Source organism: Excalfactoria chinensis, chromosome 1 (assembly GCF_039878825.1).
Source record: "Excalfactoria chinensis isolate bCotChi1 chromosome 1, bCotChi1.hap2, whole genome shotgun sequence".
Classification (NCBI taxonomy): Eukaryota; Metazoa; Chordata; class Aves; order Galliformes; family Phasianidae; genus Excalfactoria; species Excalfactoria chinensis.
Genome location: NC_092825.1, coordinates 181,822,296 through 181,840,821, shown reverse-complemented (window position 1 = coordinate 181,840,821; position 18,526 = coordinate 181,822,296). Strand labels below are relative to the sequence as shown.

Here is an 18,526-nt window from a genome sequence, read left to right as displayed (position 1 = left end):
GGGACGTCCCATCCCACCACTCCCAACAGGCCCGGCCCGCCTCAGGCCGTAGGCCGCTCCCCGTTGCCATGGCGACCGCTCCCCCCCCCCCCCCCCCCACCCGCCGCGCGCGCCAGCAAAATATTTTCGTCCCACCACGTGATATAAACAGCTCCCTCCACCACGTGACGGAGAGCGAGAGACGTCAATCAAAACCTCTGCCCTCCAATCAGAAGCCGCTCCTTCCGGCTCCGTCCCGCCTACCGGAAGTCGGCGCGCCAATCGGCGCCGGGTCCCGTTCCAACGGTTTGACAGAGGCGGCGGAGAGAGGTGCTGATTGACGTGGCTCTTAGCCTATCACAGCTCAAAGGCTCTCCGGGCCTCCCGCCTTGCTGGAGAACTGACCAATGAGAGTGCGCGAAAGCCACGAACTCCCACCCCTCCTCTCCCTCCCCTCAGCACTGCGGTAATATGGCTCCGTAGCGAGCGGCCCAGCTCGGTGCTGCTGCCGCCATTAACCCTTGGGTGCCCGGCGGCGGCGGTGGGGGGGGGTGGCCCGGCGGGTTCAAGCGCTGCCCGGCCGTTGTCCTGCCGTGAGGATGAACTCGGCCGCCGGCCCTGCCGCCATACCTCCGGGCTCCGCCACACGGGCCTTGCATGTGGAGTTGCCCTCGCAGCAGGTAGGGCGGGCCGGGAGGGGGGGATCCTGAAGGGACCTGAGGGGAATGAAGGGGCTGCCGTGAGGTGTCGGGGTGAGGTTGGGGTTGCATTGAGATGAACGGGAGCTGTGGAGGTCCCTTGAGGGGAAGGGGAGGCTCTGTGAGGTGAAGAGTGGGATCTCTGAGTTGTGGGGGCCTATTGATGGAAAAGGGGGTCTCCTGTGAGGGATAGGGCACCCTTAAGGTGAATGGGTGTCTCCTATGAGGGATGGGGCTCCATTGAGGTGAATGGGGGTCTCCTGTGAGGGATGGGGCACCCTTAAGGTGAATGGGGGTCTCCTGTGAGGGATGGGGCACCCTTAAGGTGAATGGGTGTCTCCTATGAGGGATGGGGCTCCATTGAGGTGAATGGGGGTCTCCTGTGAGGGATGGGGCACCCTTAAGGTGAATGGGGGTCTCCTATGAGGGATGGGGTTCCCTTAAGGTGAATGGGGGTCTCCTGTGAGGGATAGGACACCCTTAAGGTGAATGGGGGTCTCCTGTGAGGGATGGGGCACCCTTAAGGTGAATGGGGGTCTCCTATGAGGGATGGGGTTCCATTGAGGTGAATGGGGGTCTCTTGTGAGGGATGGGGCACCCTTAAGGTGAATGGGGGTCTCTTGTGAGGGATAGGGCACCCTTAAGGTGAATGGGGGTCTCCTGTGAGGGATGGGGTTCCCTTGAGGTTAATGGGGGTCTCCTGTGAGGGATAGGGCACCCTTAAGGTGAATGGGGGTCTCCTGTGAGGGATGGGGCACCCTTAGGGTGAATGGGGGTCTCCTGTGAGGGATGGGGCACCCTTAAGGTAAATGGGGGTCTCCTGTGAGGGATAGGGTTCCCTTGAAGTGAATGGGGGTCTCCTATGAGGGATAGGGCACCCTTAGGGTGAATGGGGGTCTCCTGTGACGGATAGGGCTCCCTTAAGGTGAATGGGGGTTTCCTGTGAGGGATAGGATGCCCTTAAGGTGAATGGGGGTCTCCTATGAGGGATGGGGCACCCTTAGGGTGAATGGGGGTCTGCTGTGAGGGATGGGGCACCCTTAAGGTGAATGGGGGTCTCCTGTGAGGGATGGGGCACCCTTAGGGTGAATGGGGGTGTCTTGTGAGGGATGGGGCTCCCTTAAGGTGAATGGGGGTGTCTTGTGAGGGATGGGGTTCCCTTGAGGTGAATGGGGGTCTCCTGTGAGGGATGGGGTTCCATTGAGGTGAATGGGGGTCTCCTGTGAGGGATGGGGCACCCTTAAGGTGAATGGGGGTCTCCTGTGAGGGATGGGGCACCCTTAAGGTGAATGGGAGTCTCCTATGAGGGATGGGGTTCCATTGAGGTGAATGGGGGTCTCTTGTGAGGGATGGGGCACCCTTAAGGTGAATGGGGGTCTCCTGTGAATGATGGGGTTCCCTTAAGGTGAATGGGGATCTCCTGTGAGGGATAGGACACCCTTAAGGTGAATGGGGATCTTCTGTGAGGGTTGGGGTTCCATTGAGGTGAATGGGGGTCTCCTGTGAGGGTTGGGGTTCCCTTGAGGTGATCATTGATGGGCTCTCTGAGTGCTGTGATGTTCCCTTAAGGCGATGGGGGGGTCTTCCTGAGGTATGGGGGTTCCTTTGGTGGAGGGCTCCTATGGACTGTGTGGTCTCTAGAGGTAAAGGGGTGGTCCCTAAGGTGTGGGGATCCCTTGAATCGAAGAGGTACCTCAAAATGAAGAGACCATCCCTAAGGTGTCAGAGCGGAGTTCCCTGCAGGATGGGGGTGCCCTAAAGGCAGTCATTGAGCTGACTAAAGGGTCTATTCCTATACGCAGCGAAACGTTCCCTCCCCATCACATCCTTCCTCCAACAAAGTGTTTTTCCTGTTGGCTGATGTTTGGCTTTTGGTTTACTGGGCAACCATCCCGCTTACGGCAGCGGTGTCATTTTGGAGAGCGTTAAGCTCAGGGTTAAGTGAGGTAGTTCAAGCTCTGCGGGAGGGTTTAGCAATCCCTATCCAACAAGTCTGTGCCCTTTTCCCCCCTCCTGCATGCCATGGCTTTTGTTGTATGGTCCTGATCAGCTTACACGGCGTTGCTTGGAGGGGGAATAACGACACGCATTGCCTTTGCTTTTCCTTTAGATAAACGCTTGGTGATGTGATACCGCACTGGAAGTTTTGGTTCAGTGCCTCCGTGCTGTCAACGCGAAGCAGGCACGTGATCTGAATGACTTCAGCTTTGTGCTTCCAGGTGTTAAAATGAAACAGTTTAAAAGGGGGGGGGGGGAAAGAAATCAATAGATGTCAGCTTGAAATGAGGCTGTAACTGCTCCTTGGGTGAGCGCAATGCACTGCACCTTCACTAAAGGGGAAGAGAGGAGATGGCTGTTGGCCACAGGAGCAGAGCAAGCACTGACTCTAAAGTGCAGGCCTGTTCTGTGTTAATGAAGGTGAGGGTCGGTTTTGTTTTGGATGAGCTTTCCAGGCTGTTGAGGAGATCACATCCAGCCTTTTCTCTGTTAGATCTTTGCTTTCTTTCTTTACTAAGCTTGTGCCAAGAAGCAGGCAAACGCTGCAGGGAGAAGCCTGAGTTATTAGTCATTGGGCTTCGTTTGGGAAAGTGAGGCTAAAGCAGCCTTATTTCTTGTTGCTGTTTTGAGCTTTAAAGCTTTGTCGGAGTTTGTAGGGACACAAACTCAACCTTCAATTACAGGCTGTTGCAGTTCAAGTCAATATTTGGTTTATGTTGGGAAATGTTAATTGTAGCAAGTCTCGAGACAAAGTCTGAAGCGTTGTTTTGCTGTGCGCTCTGCGGATACCCAGAGTGTGTGTCTTGTGTGCTGTGTCAGAGCTTGCCATTGAATCAAGGCGCTCTGAAACTGCAGCCTGATAATGCTGGTAGCAAATCATCCCTTCCCTGCATTATCTGAGCGCAGAAACCTGTTGCTGAATTGCACAGGGCTTTACCTAAACCTGTTGCTGAATTGCACAGGGCTTTACCTCCGAGGGGCCATCATCCTGCAGGTGTTTTGCTGCAGAAAGAAGGGGGAGGGATGGAAAAGTCATTCTGGTTTATTGCACCACCTGGATAATGCAGAAATCTATCTGATCTGGGCATGGTGCTGTGTGACACACTGCAATTGTTTTCTACCTGCTGGCACAGAACTCAGTCCAGTGATGTGTTTTGTAGCAGGCGGTGTTGTGTGGAACACCCAGTGCTTGTCTCTCTTGAGCTGTGAAAACCAGGAGTAAGGTGTTCTGAGTCATGGTTATAAATCTCCCCGAAGAAGATGGTGTTCTCAGATCTGTGAACTTGAGGTGAATGTGCTGCCTGAGGTGTCGCAGGTATGGCTTTACTCTTACCATAGAATCATAGAGTGGCTTGGGTTGGAAGGGACCTCGAGGATCGTGAAGTTCCTGCTTCATGCAGGGCCACCAACCTTCACATTTAATACCAACCCAGGCTGCCCAGGGCCTCATCCAGCCTGACCTTGATTACATCCAGGGATGGATGGGGCATCCACAGCCTCTCTGAGCAGCTGTTCCAGCTCCTCACTTCTCCTTGACATCCAACCTCAATCTTCAACTCCAGACCCTTTCCCCTTGTCCTGCTGTTGACTCCCCTCCTGTTCATAGGCTCTTTTTAGGTCCTGGCAGGCTGCAATGAGATCACCCTGCAGCCTTCTCCATGCTGAACAAGCCCAGCTCCCTCAGCCTGTCTTTGTAGGGGAGGTGCTGCAGCCTTCTGACCATCTTTGTGGCCTCCTCTGCACCCTCTCCAACAGCTCCCTGTCTTATTTTCTACTGGGGCGCCCCAGACCTGGACACAGCACTGCAGATGGGGCCTCATGAGGTCAGAGCAGAGAGGGACAATCCCCTTCCTGTCCCTGTTGGCCACCCCTCTGCTGATGGATCCCAGGATCCCATTTGCTTTCTGAGCTGCTGCTGTCTCTCTTTACTGTCGTTTTTAATACCTTCTCTTGAAAGGGCAAGTCTAACAATTAAAACATATCTTGAAACAATTGCAACTGATGCAAGAAAGCCCAACGTGTCGTGATAACCTATTTGATCTATAGAAGCCCCAGATGAACTTTTCAGTCCTCTTGTATGCAGTACAAAGGAATGGGGGTGGGGGACCCAAACCTCTCCAACTTTATAACCTAGATGGAAGATTTTGGTCAAAAAAGTGGTTTTACCATAGAGAGGCCAGTCAGAAGAGGAGTTCTTCTCGAGATCGTCTGCAACTTACTTCCAAGTTATAAGGAGAAAGCAATGTGTGATGCTTACACTGTACCGAAGGTGTTTTCCTATAACGGGGACAAACAGCTCTTCCATCTCTAGGAAGAGAGATGGACTGAAATCCATCTGTTCTAGACAATAGCGTGCGTCTTTGCATAGCCACGAATGCCGTTAGACGCCCAGGTAACCCAATATCTTTTGCCTTTCAGCTCAGAGATGTCTTTTGTCAGATGGGAAAAGCTTCTGGGGGATGGAGCAGCAATGCGTTCAGCCACAAAGCAGGAGTGTGGGGCAGAGCCAACAGTGAGCAAAACATTGCAAGGATGTTCTCTGGCCTCTATTATCTTCCAGACTGGGATTGGTAACCATTTAGAGTTGCATGGGTTTTAAAGTGCCCGAGTGCTCAGCATACAAGCTTGAGTCTTTGAGACAACCTATTTGTCTGTAATGGAAAGAGAGTGAATTCAAAAGGCTGTGAAGGTCCTTTTCAGGTTGGTACCCTCCCTCCATGCTTCTTACAGTGAAGAAGTGGGCAGCTCTATGAGGAATCTTCCCACTGAGCTACGCGATGGCTGCACATCTACTAGTTTTTCAGCTAAAAAAGTATGTGCCAAAAGCATCTTTTTTTTGGAAGCAGCTCTATACGGCTATTGTTACATGTTCCACTGAGCAATATGAAAACAAATCTGCCTCTTCAGTGCCTTACTTCCTCTTTCCTACCAAGTATGCTGGGGGGGGGAGATAGGAGCAGCGGATGGAAAGTGGTGTCTTTGAGTGCTGCTTTCACTTCTCTTTGGTTTGTGCTGCCTTCACTCCTATGTCAGAGCACTAAATGACTGATGCAGTGATGGGTGCTGTGGTTCCTCCAGCTGTATGAAGGTCTGCTGTTTGCTGGAGACCTCCTACTTAAGGGGGAATAGTTGCAGTGACAGTAAGTGTAGCCCAAGTGTATTGCTGGGGTCATTCCCACAGCTAAGGATTAATGCTGTGTTGCCTAAGGGGATGGTAAGAGGCTTAAGGGACTCCTCTGAGCTGTCTGCCACAGTGTGTTCATTGTTAATGAGCTGAGGCTTGCATCTCTTCCACCTCTTTGTATGATTCCCTCTTGCGTCAAAGCAGCAGTTGTGGGTTTGGTCTCTCCTCTTGCAAGGGAGTAAATATTGTTCTATACAGGCTCAAGAAAAGGACAGTAGGGATGGATGATATTTCTAGCTGCTGCTTAAAAGCCTTTGGAGACCTTGTCTCTTTGGTTCTGAGCTCTAAGAAAGTGATGTGGATCCTCTCTAGGAGGCTATAGAGTACAAAGGGAACCTTTCTTGCTGTTGCTGTCTTAATTAGTTTTAGGGGAGTAGGTTGTGCCGCAGGCTGGCATGTTTTGTTGAATGTAAGGTTGACTTCAAACGTTGCTGTTCTTCAGTTCCCTGTTCAGATAATGGAGGACTCTTTCACACTGTGTCTCCACGGGCCATCTTAAATTCAAAGGCTTTGCTTTGCTCATCCTCCTTTGCTTTCTCCCTGCTTCACTTACAGAAGATTCAGTGTCCTTTGGACAACGTCTGTTGTGCCGACTGCCCTCAATAGATCCTCTCAGTACAGAAAAAGGAGGAGCTGTGGCACAGAATGAATCCCTGGAAGCCTTTATTGAGCTGTAACACGTTCAGGTGAAAGCTTCAGAGGTCTCTTCTCCACCTAAAGCCAGTCATTCAAAAGCCTCCCATGTGTGTAACTGTAAAAGAAAGGAAGAGCCTTCACGTAAGGAACCGTGAGCTAAAATCCATGGTTACGTCTGCTGTTGCCTCTTTTGGAACATGAGAGAAGCAGGGCAAAGTGCATTTTTAAGCTGTTGCCAAAAAGCAGTTATTTGCTGAGCAGTTATTTGCTTACTAACCTGCTGTTTGTCCGGAGTAAATGAAGATAAGAAGAGGATGCAGTTATAAAGCCATCCACGAACTGACCTGCTGATGTTTGTGCAGCCTTAACATCTTCAAATGCATGTTGAAAAGGCATTAAAGCTCAATTCCTCATGGTACGTCCTATGAAATTGCCATTAAACGCTTCTGCTTTCCTTTTGAGGTAGGTCTGAAACCACGTGTGATCCTCTTGACCCAGAGCTGTCATAAGATGAGCTGTGAGAAGTCAGTGTTTCACTGTGAAGCTTGTCTGTAAGTCATCCTAGCAAGTGTGTAAGCTGGAATACAAGCACTTTCTCATCCTTCCGGCTGTGATAATTACTAATGCTCATTAGCTAAATGAAGTCTCTGTTTTACTAGACTTCGTAGAACTTGATATCTCTGCCTTTTTTACATTGAGCAGCCAACACCTGATTGCTGAGAGCTACACGAGCATCCGGGGAGCCAGATTTTGCAAGCTCAGTTCTGTTGAGTCGGAAACAACTGGAATTGCTGTAGTCAAGTTGGCGCTGCTAACTAATCTTTGCCCCCTGCTTCAGTGCAGAAATAGCTGGAGGGATTTTGCTTGCATTCTTTCAGAGTTGACTGTGAGTCATCAGGTGAGACTGGGGAAGCTGGGTGGAATCAGGGTCTGTACCAGCTTGTGCAGAGCTCAGACCCGATGCTGGCCTGGAAAGACTTAATGGAATATGCAGAAAGAAGACTGTACGTTGGTGTTCAAAGGTTCTTGTGAGTTAAAAGCTCTGCTAATGGCCAAGTAGAATGGGTGCTGAGCTCATGAGAACAGCTGGCTTGTTCTAAGCTATGTGACTCATAAGGTTGACAGAGCATTTACCGCGTGTGTTTTGTTTTCTTCTAGCACCTGTGTTTTGTTCTTTTTAAAGCCAGGCTTTATGGAATGGCTGCTCTGGTTGCAGAGCATCTCAGCTTTATGGCTTCCCTGCTTGCGTTGAAGAGTTCTTGGTACCGTTTATGGACACATAAATAACTAAGCCTATCTCTAATGAGAAGTGACAGCCTTCTTCCCTCTTCACCTGAGAGTAAAAGGAAATGAAACTCAGGCTTATTTGCAGCTGTTGTATTTGGGGTGAAGCGTGATGGGTTACTTTCCTATAAGGGGTGGCTTCTGCACTTGGAAAGGGGTTGGTACCTGACCACAGACTGCTTTACCCTTTGATTGTACAAGTGCTGGGCTGTACGTGGTTCTGCCTGTGTTTGGAGCTGGTGGTTTCACTTCAGCATTCAGCTGCTCGTCCCTGCACCAGCCACGCTGTGCACCGTGCTGAGGAACTGGTCTGGTGAAACTAACCCAGCCAAACAGAACAGCTGCAAGGCCTTCGTGCAGAGTTTCGGTGCCTGGTTGAATGGTCTGTTGGATTTGCTTCTGTAGCCGTCGGTCTCCTGGCTGAAACTTGAATTATGTTTGGCTGGGTGAGGTAAATGAGCTGTGGATGCTGCTGCTGCAGAGCTCTGAGGTATCATAGAATGGTCTGGGTTGGAAGGGACCTCAAGGATCATGAAGCTCCAACCGTTCTGCAACATGCAGGGTCATCAACCTTCACATTGAATACCAGCCCAGGCTGCCCAGGGCCCCATCCAACCTGGCCTTCAACACCTCCAGGGATGGACGGGGCATCCACAGCCTCTCTGGGCAGCTGTTCCAGCACCTCACCACTCTCATAGTAAAGAACTTCCCCTTGACATCCAACCTCAGTTTTCCCTCCTTCAACTCCAAACCATTTCCCCTTGTCCTGCTGTTATCTGCCCTTTCAAAGAGCTCACTCCCCTCCTGTTTATAGCTCCCCTTAGGTCCTGGCAGGCTGCAGTGAGGTCACCCTGCAACCTTCTTTTCTCCAGGCTGAACAAGGAGATCAAAATAACGTGCTTCATCCACAGTGAAGGTGTGGTGGGCAAATATTTTCAGGGTCTGAATCCCCTCTCTCTTTATTATCTCATACTTAGGAGCATAAACAAGGAAGCTGTCTTGAATTGGAAGCCTGTTCACTGCCAGGTGGGCTGACTGGGACAGAATGGTGGAAGAGCAGTGGCCAAGCTGGAGGGTTAAGTACCCACTCATGACCTGTGCTGTGGTCTCACAGCCCCAAATGGAACGTTCCCCTTCCAATTGGTTTGGAAGGAGTGAGACCTGAGTTTTTTACATTAAATTCCTGACTTTGATGGGTGCAAACAAGTCGCCAAACACAAGGATAAGAACTTGACTGTGCTCCCAAAGATGCAAGTGTAGGTCATGAAGCTCCGGAGCTTTTATACGGAAACCTCAGCTTGTAAAATAGAAGAGGAAAAACTCGTTTGACTTTGCCTGAGGGTGAATTCATTGTAACGTATTACTTCAACCTGTCACGCAATTAGCTTGTAATCCGAAAAGGAACTGGAGAAAGTTGCCCTTCTTGCCTTCAAATGAACCGTTCCCTCGTTTGATTTCTTTCTCTTTTGTATGAATTGGGGAGTGAGCTTGGTTTGGTGGTTGGCTTGTTTGCTGCTGAAGGTTTGATGTGGGGAAACTTTGGCATCTTTAAGGCATGTCAGAGCGTCTGGTCAGACTATCCAGAAGACTACCCAGCTTTAAGATGGTTCATCCTATGATCCTACGATGAACCTTCCTGTGGTCTTGTTGCAGGTTCTTACAGTCTTATAAATAGGTGTAGCAGAAATGAGGTTGAAGCTTATCCACCTGTGGTTTTGAGTCTGCCAGCTGAACAGAAATTGAATACTCCCTCTGTGTAAGTTTTCCTTCATAGAGTCACGTAACGGTTTGGGTTGGAAGGGACCTCAAGGATCATGAAGCTCCAACCCCCCCACCACAAGCAGGGCTGCCAACCTCCACACTGAATACCAGCCCAGGCTGCCCAGGGCCCCATCCAAGCTGGCCTTCAACACCTCCAGGGATGGACGGGGCATCCACAGCCTCTCTGGGCAGCTGTTCCAGCACCTCACCACTCTCATAGTAAAGAACTTCCTCTTGACATCCAACTTCAGTCTTCCCTCTTTCAGCTTGAAGCCATTTCCCCTTGTCGTGCTGTTATCTCCCCTTGTAAAGAGCTGACTCCTCTCCTGTTTATAGGCTCCCTTTAGGTACTGAAAGGCTGCACAGAGGTCACCCCGCATTCCTCTAGGATTAAGTGAAAACTTTAAAGCATAGTGTTATGATTCCAAACCCAACGATGCTCATTTGGCTCTTATTAAAAACCTTTTAGGACTCACTGCATACAGACAAGCCTTGAGTGGGCCAAAAAGGATGGCAGCTGTTCATTGACATCCCTAGGGAAGAGAGAGGCAAGACAGTGGAAGAGGGTTTTGTAATGCGATGCTGTAAGCAAAACCAAGCAGTAACTTCAAAAACAAACCTGCCTTAAATAGTTAATGCTAACCTAGGAAGGATAATTTTCCCTGAATCTCTGGATATGTATTTCTGTTGCCTTTTGCTTTTTATTTAAGGGTGCTGCAGCAGTTCCTAGGGTTGCTGTGACTGCAGGAAGCCTCGTTCAGCCCATTACGATGGCAGTGGTTTGTTGGAGCTCCCCTTGTCTACTAATCCTTGGGTGTACTTCAGGCTGGGCCCTGTTTCCAGTGCGATGATGCAGAACACGTGGGTGATGTGCTGCTGTTCTGTGCCAGTATTGTCGTGTATTGCCGGGAAGCGATAGTTGGAGTGATTTACATGTGTGGAGTTGAAGTCACATACAGGACATGAGGAAGAATAGCTTGTTCTGTTCATCAGTGCTGCTTCATCTGAGCTCCTGCAGGCCGGTTGCTGCTCATCCAGGCAACTCACGATGACTTAACCGAATACTAATTTTCAGCCACAAAAGTTCATTCTCTGGTGGTTTTTGGACAACAGGGCTTTGAAAACCATGTAGATGCTTACGTAACGATAAAGAAAAGCTTCATCTCAATCTAAGTTCCTTAAACTATTTGTGTTTGTCTTGTGTTTTTTTTAGCGCCGGCTTCGTCACCTTCGGAACATTGCGGCACGTAACATCATCAACAAGAATGGTTATCGCCTCCTGGACACGTACTTCACTCTGCACCTGTGTGATAACACCAAGATATACAAAGGTAGTTCAGCTTTCCTCTCAACTTTTTCCACTAAGGACTCTTTTAGGACACTGACTTGATGTTCTTTCTTGCCTCAACAACCTGCTGCCGTTGTTTGCATCATTTATATGAACAACAGAAGAGCATCCTTTAGTTTCCTGAACTTCCTAAAAGCCTTCAGATGAAGCAGCCAAGGAAGCAAAGCGAATAAATAGCAGCTTTGGTAGAGTCTCTTAAATAAACCTGTTTTTGTTGCTCTCCTTTCTCCCAGCCAATAACTTTGAGTTTAAGGGGTTTAGAAACTTAGAATTTCACAGGGAAGCTGAAGCTTCTGGACACCAGTTATTTTACTGAGCATAAGCCAGCACTTGATTCCATTGATGCTTTCCCAAGATAAAGTTGTCAGCCAATGGCAAGAAACACCCGTTCATCTGTTCTGCTTTCGACACCTCTGGATGTTAGTATTCACTTCTAAGGCTTTGCTTTCCATTGCAATCAATAGTTCCTCATGACGGGGAGGAGATTTTTAATCTTCTCTTTGGGTCTATCAACAGTTGGAGCTTAGAAAGTGAATTTTGTTACACACAGGCTTTATTTTCAGCTGGAACAGCTGAACTGTTGCTTTTTTGAGGTCGCTGCCTGAAGGGTGTCTAACTTGAGCCTGCTGCATGGGCTTCTGTGATGGCTGTTTGAACCTGGAATGGGAATATTCTGGGTCGTCAAAAGATTTTTCACCTTCATTTTAGTAAACTGAGGGGGGTTTTCTATGAAGTCTGTGCTTCAGCCTCTGTTGCTGTCTGCTTAAAGACTTCATGCTCTTCTTTTGGCTGGGAGAGCAAAGGGCTGCGTGTCCATTGAAGTCCAGTTGGCACCTCTGAGGTTCTCTAAGTATCTGGAAAAGGCCTCCCTTGCTCTTCAGGGAAGTAGTACAATCATTTTATCCCTTCTGCCCTCCTCCAGGATGATGTTAAATAACAAACCAGTCAAGTGGGAAGTGGCAACCACATCCTGTAAGTTACTGGCCCACATTCTTTTCCCAGAAACCAAAGGCACAGGAACATCTTGGGTATAAAGATGGAATGTTCATAATGACTTCTAATAATTCCGTGACTTCTCTTGCTTAAGAGTTGGCTGCACTTTGAGGTCATTCTTAGCATTCTGTTTCCAACAGACTAGACCCATTAGCATTTGTATTTCAAGAGTCTTGTTTTGGCTTTTTGTTTCAAATATTTAAGCTTTTTATTAGTGTTTAAGCTAATCTAAAAGTGTTTTCCACTCATTTTTTTTTTTCCCTTAGAATTTTATAAGAGTGAAGTGATCAAGAATTCTCTGGTAAGTTGTTATCATATAAAAGAAACCCTTCTCTTTTGATGTTATACGTTTGCCACAGGAGATAAATTCCTTAGTTGCATGCTTGGACTCTTAAACATCAATTTAAACTCTTCATCCCTTTTAGGAGCATCACATTTTCCTCCTCCTTCTCAGATTCTGTTCACAAAAGTTGGAACAGTGAGTTCAGAGCAGTAGATCTGCATGGAACTGAACCCTCCCAGGGTGGACCACTTTGACACGAGAACACTTTGGAGTCCAGCTTAAGCTTTATTTCAAATGCTGAGGACTCCAAATAGGCGTAATAATGTTAATCATGTTTTTACTGGCCTCATGCACTTCTCTTATTGTCATAAAACTGTCTGTACCATCCCTAAGATCTGTCTACAGCTCATCTCTTTCTGTTTTCTCTGGTGTTAACAACAGAAGTGGCCTCTTCTGTTCAATTTTTGCCAATTACTCATGCAAGGCGCTCACTGCTTGAAGAAACTCATGTTTGGAAACGTGTTGGTTTGTAAATTCTCTAGTTCAGATCTGTAAAAGGACCAGAACTGAAGAGTTTGTTACTACTGAGGAGGGTAGTAACAGGGTACATGTCTGCGAGTCGGACGTTGCAAGTGTTGGGCAAGGCGGTTTGGAAACCTGCTCAACAGACTTGTTAACATCCATATCTGGAGGTGGAGCGCCATCACTTTCAGCACTCTGGGCTCTAAGTGCTTTGAACAACTGGCTGTTAGCACCAGTAGTGTTGGATTGACTTGGTTTGGTTATACTTTGGGCCAGTTGCATAAGATTCTTTAAATCCTTAGTTGGAATTCAAGGGCTGCCATCAGCATCAGTCAAGGAGGAGGAGAATGTGAACAAACCTGTAAATAAGTTGTGCCAACTTAATTATTGGGGAATAGATCAGAGCTTCAGTTCAGCTTTTGCAATGAAAGCTATTCTTTGGTTTTCAGAAGCTAAGTTGTAAAGCAGATGCAGCATTGTTTTCCACATGATAAGTTCTTGATTTGGTCTAAACTCAGTTAATGAAGTAATTGTACTGAGCCTTTAATAGCTCTTTAATAGCTGAAATGGCTGCCATTCCTGATGAAATCTCTTTATGTTAAAACCCTTGTTTGACATAAAGTGCTACATTCTGATATCATGCTTTGAGGTTATCAGCTTCAGTTCTTCTTATCCCCCTTTGAATACCAACAGAATCCAACCTGGAGGAGTTTGGACTTTGGAATAATGCCTGATCGTCTCGATACGTCTGTCTCGTGTTTCGTTGTGAGGATCTGGGGTGGCAAGAAGGAGCATTTCCAGCTTCTGATCGAATGGAAGGTCAATCTGGATGGATTAAAGTACTTGGGACAGCAGGTAATGCAAAAACAGCTTTTCCTCTACTTCTGGTTTAAAGAATTGTTAACAGCTAGATGAGCACATACAGGTTGTCAATGCTGGTCTTGGTAGCAGCTGCCAGCTCTCACGCAGCTCCCCTCACTCAGTAGTGGGTTGGGAATGGTCAGGAGAGCAAAAGTGAGGTAAAAACTCATGGGTGGGTTGAGATGAAGACAGTCTTAATAAGTGAGAGCCAAAAAAAGAGTGTTGCATTCTGTTCCTTGTTGTTGGGCAGAAGAAACAACTCCCTAAAGGTTATCCTGTAGCACATGCCTTTATTTGACATGCTGTTCTTTACATTAAGAGCAGGATACCAGCTATAATAGCCAACACTAATTTTGTGTCCATGGTAGCCTACTTCTGGGTATCATTTTACAATGTGAAAGCTAATTATTCTTGAGGTTTCTTTGTTTGCTTTCCTGGTCTCTTAATTTGCTGATTGCAGCAACAAGAAAGAAGCTCTGGCCATTCTTTCTCATTCCAAGGTACATGGCTGAACGTACTCACCAACAGATATGAAAGCTGTGAAACAAAAGCTTTTTCTGTGGTTCAATTCAGTTTGCTCTTGGGTTTCTTTTGCTTCTGAGCTTATAAGTGCTGAAAAACTGTATTTCATCCTCAGATAGAGTGATTTATTCTCAACTGCAGTGTAAAGCCATAGGAAGTTAACCTGAAAATCATTTGTTTTCTTACAGATACATGCGAGAAACCCAAACGAGATCATTTTTGGTCTCAATGATGGTTATTATGGAGCTTCGTATGAACAGAAGGTGAGGAAATCGTTGTCTTGTTTGGGCTTGTCAGTACTGGTGATGAGCTGAAATTCAATTCCTAGACTGAAGTGTTCATGTTTGGATGCTGGGAACATTGAAATACTTTGTTTTTGGGAAGGGATACTTTCTTGACATGATGGATCCCAACTGTTGCTTCTGTTGCTTGTACATCTGAGCTGTTCATGCAAGACTTAAAGCTTACCGAAGACCTAAGGAGAACCCTAATGACTGAACGTAAGCTTTGATGCTCTATTCCTCAAGGCAGACATCTCATTCAAAACTAAAGCGTCTTGAAAACGACGAGACTGATTTTGGTCTCTTTCTTTTCCATGTCTTTCTCTTCATTTTTATGTTAGTTGTCCTTCCTTATGGTTTATTCTTGCTGTAAGAGCTAGAAGCTGTTGTCACCCTGCTCTGCAGCTGCTGATTTCTTTTGGTCAGCTCCTCAACCAGACTAGGTTGTATAGAACACACCTGTATGCAGCCCGCTCGTCTGCAGTTCAAGCCAAGCTAATTGGCATTAACTCTTCCTGATAGTACGCGTCTCCTAAGGAGCAGTTACATTACTGTACTCCTGAGTTTTTCCCATTGCTCCAAGGAATCCCTATTCATTTAACTACCCATCATCTGTCTTACCAGCTCCTTTGTGATAAAAGAGGTGGGAGCCTGGAAGCTACTGCAGCAGAACAACCTGAAGTAGGACAGGAACATGAAGTGCTGCCACCATTATTTTTCTCTCTCTCCATAGAGTTGTAACTCTTAACTTCTGCTTTTGTTCAAGGCTTTGTTTGGTTATATTGATAGTGTTGTAGTGACATCCTTCAAACCATCTTTCTCCTCTGTTTCCCTCCCTGGCTTTCAGATTTTCATCCAGCCCTTGCATGCGTTTTGCTCCCAGCCCATAACACTTGTTCTTTGTTCTTGCAGTCGTATCTTTTCAACAAGTGCATTTAGGGAAGCAGGGATCCCTTTCACTCAGTCATCAACTGGCTGTTGGTTCCTTAAAGAAGTAACAGTAGAGCTGGTCGGTACAGCTCTAGGTAACTCAAAGCATTTAGCAGTGCTCAGGGATAGGATGGACAGAAGAGTGAGTTACGTTCTTCAGGCTTTACTGAGCTGCAGCTCTCTGTTCAACAGTCAAGAGTTAAGACCTTTGTAAAGCTCTCTTTCTGTAGAGTACGCAGTCTGCATCAGCACAGGTAGAAACCCTGCATCTCCTTTTGTTCTTTCCCCTTAAAGCAGCTCAGAAATAAAGCCTTTGGCATTTGGCAGAAAGGAATGTGTGCTGTGTGGCCTGTGGCTCTTACAGCTTTGTAGGTGCTGGCACATAACTCTGCATTTCAACACCTTCTATATGGGAACAGCCTGTTGAGGCAGGTAAGGAATATATAAATAGGGCTTCTTGCAGGTATATCCAGGTACATTGATATTACCTTCTATTCTTGCCTATTTTCTGTACTGAAATGAACATTACTACTTGTTTTTCCTGCAGTCTTTCAAGTTTCTGGCCAGGGTATGTCAAACCTGTATGAAGATGCATTTAAAACACATTAAATTTGAGGTTATTTGTTGTCTTATCCTAGTGCATACTTATAGTCCAGCTGGGAACATTTTGGATTTCTAACTTAATGTTCTTTCTTTGCCTTAAGGATCACTCAGGTACCCTGAAGAACAGTCTTCTCCAGGTGGATCAGAACTGCGTTCGTAACTCTTACGATGTCTTCTCTTTGCTTAGGTAAGGATGTTGGAAATACTCTTATCAAACCATTTTAGCTTTCTCAGTGCACATAGAAAGAGCCTTTCTAATACTAAATCCATCTTCTGCACTTGAAGGGGTCATCTGAGTAGGATGGATGTACTGCTGGTGGCAAGGTGATGAGCCTTGATACATCTTTCTTGCTGTCTTTGCTACTGATTGTGGACACTTAGACACACAGACATAGAGCTGCCTGCAGAGCTTGCCTCTGGGCTGCCTTGCAAGCATCGATATGAAGCTTCTTTGGCCATGAGTTTCTATGGAAAGCCCTTTGCTTTCCTCAACAAAATGAAAGCTGTTCTAAATGAATTTAAATGATGAAATTGAAGCACTTTGCTCAGACTTACTTGGATGGTGCCATAGTTGGAACAAAACAGCTGCTCAGCTATTCTTCTGTCGAACTACTGAACTGAACCTGTGTTTTGCATAGTCCTCCCCTGTAAGATGACTGCTTAAGGTGCAGTTATTTAGTGTGTAGGATAGAACCAGTGCTATACCTGTCCGCTTTTGATTGGTGGCTGCCTCTCTGCTTGTGGAAGAACATGAGATGTGGGTATGAGCGTTGTCAAAATGGCCCATTTCAGATCTGTTTTAATGCAGTATAATAACTGTGGGGAAGCGTAATAGAAGGTTCATAAAACTCTACAGTTGGATCTGAAGGGGTAAGCTGCATTTAAAAGGCATCTCACAAGGCAGCTTGTGAACTCTGCTTCCCTAGCAATAACAGCGATGAGATCCTTTAGGAGTAAATGCCGAGTGTGCTTTCAGAAGTGAAGGAACAATTGGGTTTTATGCCTTAGAAGTTGTGTCGTTTGGCAGTGTTGGCAGTAGGTGTCACTGTTGTCTGCGGGAAGGGCTGGCCTTAAATCTGAAGTGAAGGCAGGCAAAGTTAACTCCGGGTTGTTGTTACTTTAGGAGCTCTCCTGAAGTTTCATTGCGCTGTTGCTTGATTCTCTGTAACGCTGAAACTAAAGGTTACCTATAAAACTTCCATCTTCTGTATTGAACAACCAGAGGGATTGTTGGTGGTGATGTTCAGGCACAGTCCATGGGAAGAAAACTCTTACACTACCTGATGTTTAACCATGGTTTAACAGAAGAAAACATGTACTGGTCATGCGTTTTTTTTTCCTTTCCCCCTTATTTCCTTGTGAATCACAATCCAGAGAAAGAAACAGTTGGTCGTGGACTTGATGGACAGCAGTCCTGCTGCTAATATCTATCAGTGGATTCTGCATACTTCAACAGGGAGCACGTACTGCATTGCCTCATTGCAGAAGTTGAACTTCACAACTGGTGGCCTTTCCTGGGTACTCTTTTTACCTCCTTCCCTCCCAGGTGGGAAAAGCCTTTGGGAACTGAGGTGAAGTTCTCTGTGCAGCCCTGGATCCTCCCTCTTACCTTGTGCATTAAGTCAGGTTTTCTTACAGATACTCTTTCCCTACTGCTGCTTACCCGTGACACCTCACTCGAAAGACTGATGACAGCATTTATTCCTTTCTAATCACCTCCAAACAGGCTCTGTTTGGCAGCTGTGCTTTTTCTCCTACCAGCCTGTCTGCTTTGCCACTAACTCCAGGAGTCCAGGCCTGAGCAACCAGCCTGTAAACTCTTCTAAGATGGTTTTTGTGAGAGCACGTTCCTCTTAGAACCAGAAGAGAGATGCAGGCATGAGCTGGGCTGTGATTCATCTGACAGGACGTGTGCTTCAAGAGGAAATGAATTGCTACCTGCCTGCTTCTGCCCATCGGCTATAGAGAGAATAGGGAAGTGTCTACTATTAAAGGTTTGCATCTGCTCACATAAATCCCACGTTTTGAAGACTTTTCCTCGTTACATGGTGTATTTGTCTGTAGTAAAACCTCACAGCTTGCACATGTGGCTTCCCAATGTTGTTGTTTTTTTCTCACCAGATTGTGAATATGGGGAACAGATTGTAATTTCTCAAAGAAGGCTTCATTGGCCAGACAGCTTAGCTTTACACAAGGAAGTGCTCAGCAGCTCTGCAGCTCATGAACCTTCATGTTTTGGTGCATGGACAAGGTCCTCAGGCAGCCATGCTGTGGCTAATAAGCTGTTCACACCACGTGGAAGTGGCAAATGTTCTTACAGTCATTTGTTTATGAAGATGGAAGGCTGAAATGCTGCAGGTTTTCTTTTCTCCCCCTTGGCCATGTTGTCCTATTTCCTAACAGAGGTTACTAAAAGGCTTTCTGAGTATTCTGCAGCTGGTAATAATAGGCTCTGTGGTAACACGGTTCACCTCTCACGTCCCACTCAGGATGGGCTGCCTCTATCTGAGGTCATATTGTGGATGTGTCTCTAATGGAACTCTCACATGTGCAGTACTGGTAGCAGTAGATTTAGGTTTGCTGTTCACTCACCTATTTTTGTCCTTTCTTTTCTTTCAACTTTGGAGAATAGATTTTTTCCAT

At 46.9% G+C, this 18,526-nt stretch overlaps 1 protein-coding gene across 4 annotated transcripts in view; it reads left to right on the top strand.

Moving 5' to 3' along the window:
* The first annotated feature begins 407 nt into the window (after positions 1-407).
* UVRAG (UV radiation resistance associated) overlaps positions 408-18,526 on the top strand; it is a 66,665-nt gene continuing 48,546 nt past the window's right edge. For 3 of the 4 annotated variants that reach the window (XM_072327000.1, XM_072326999.1, XM_072326998.1), the window contains exons 1-6: positions 450-659; positions 10,754-10,871; positions 12,148-12,182; positions 13,380-13,541; positions 14,258-14,332; positions 15,985-16,070. In XM_072327000.1, coding sequence (XP_072183101.1) covers positions 579-659; positions 10,754-10,871; positions 12,148-12,182; positions 13,380-13,541; positions 14,258-14,332; positions 15,985-16,070 — 557 coding nt within the window. In that variant the 5' untranslated portion in view covers positions 450-578. Of the gene's footprint in view, positions 660-10,753; positions 10,872-12,147; positions 12,183-13,379; positions 13,542-14,257; positions 14,333-15,984; positions 16,071-18,526 lie in introns of all 4 variants that reach the window. The other variant, XM_072326997.1, reaches the window with a different exon arrangement.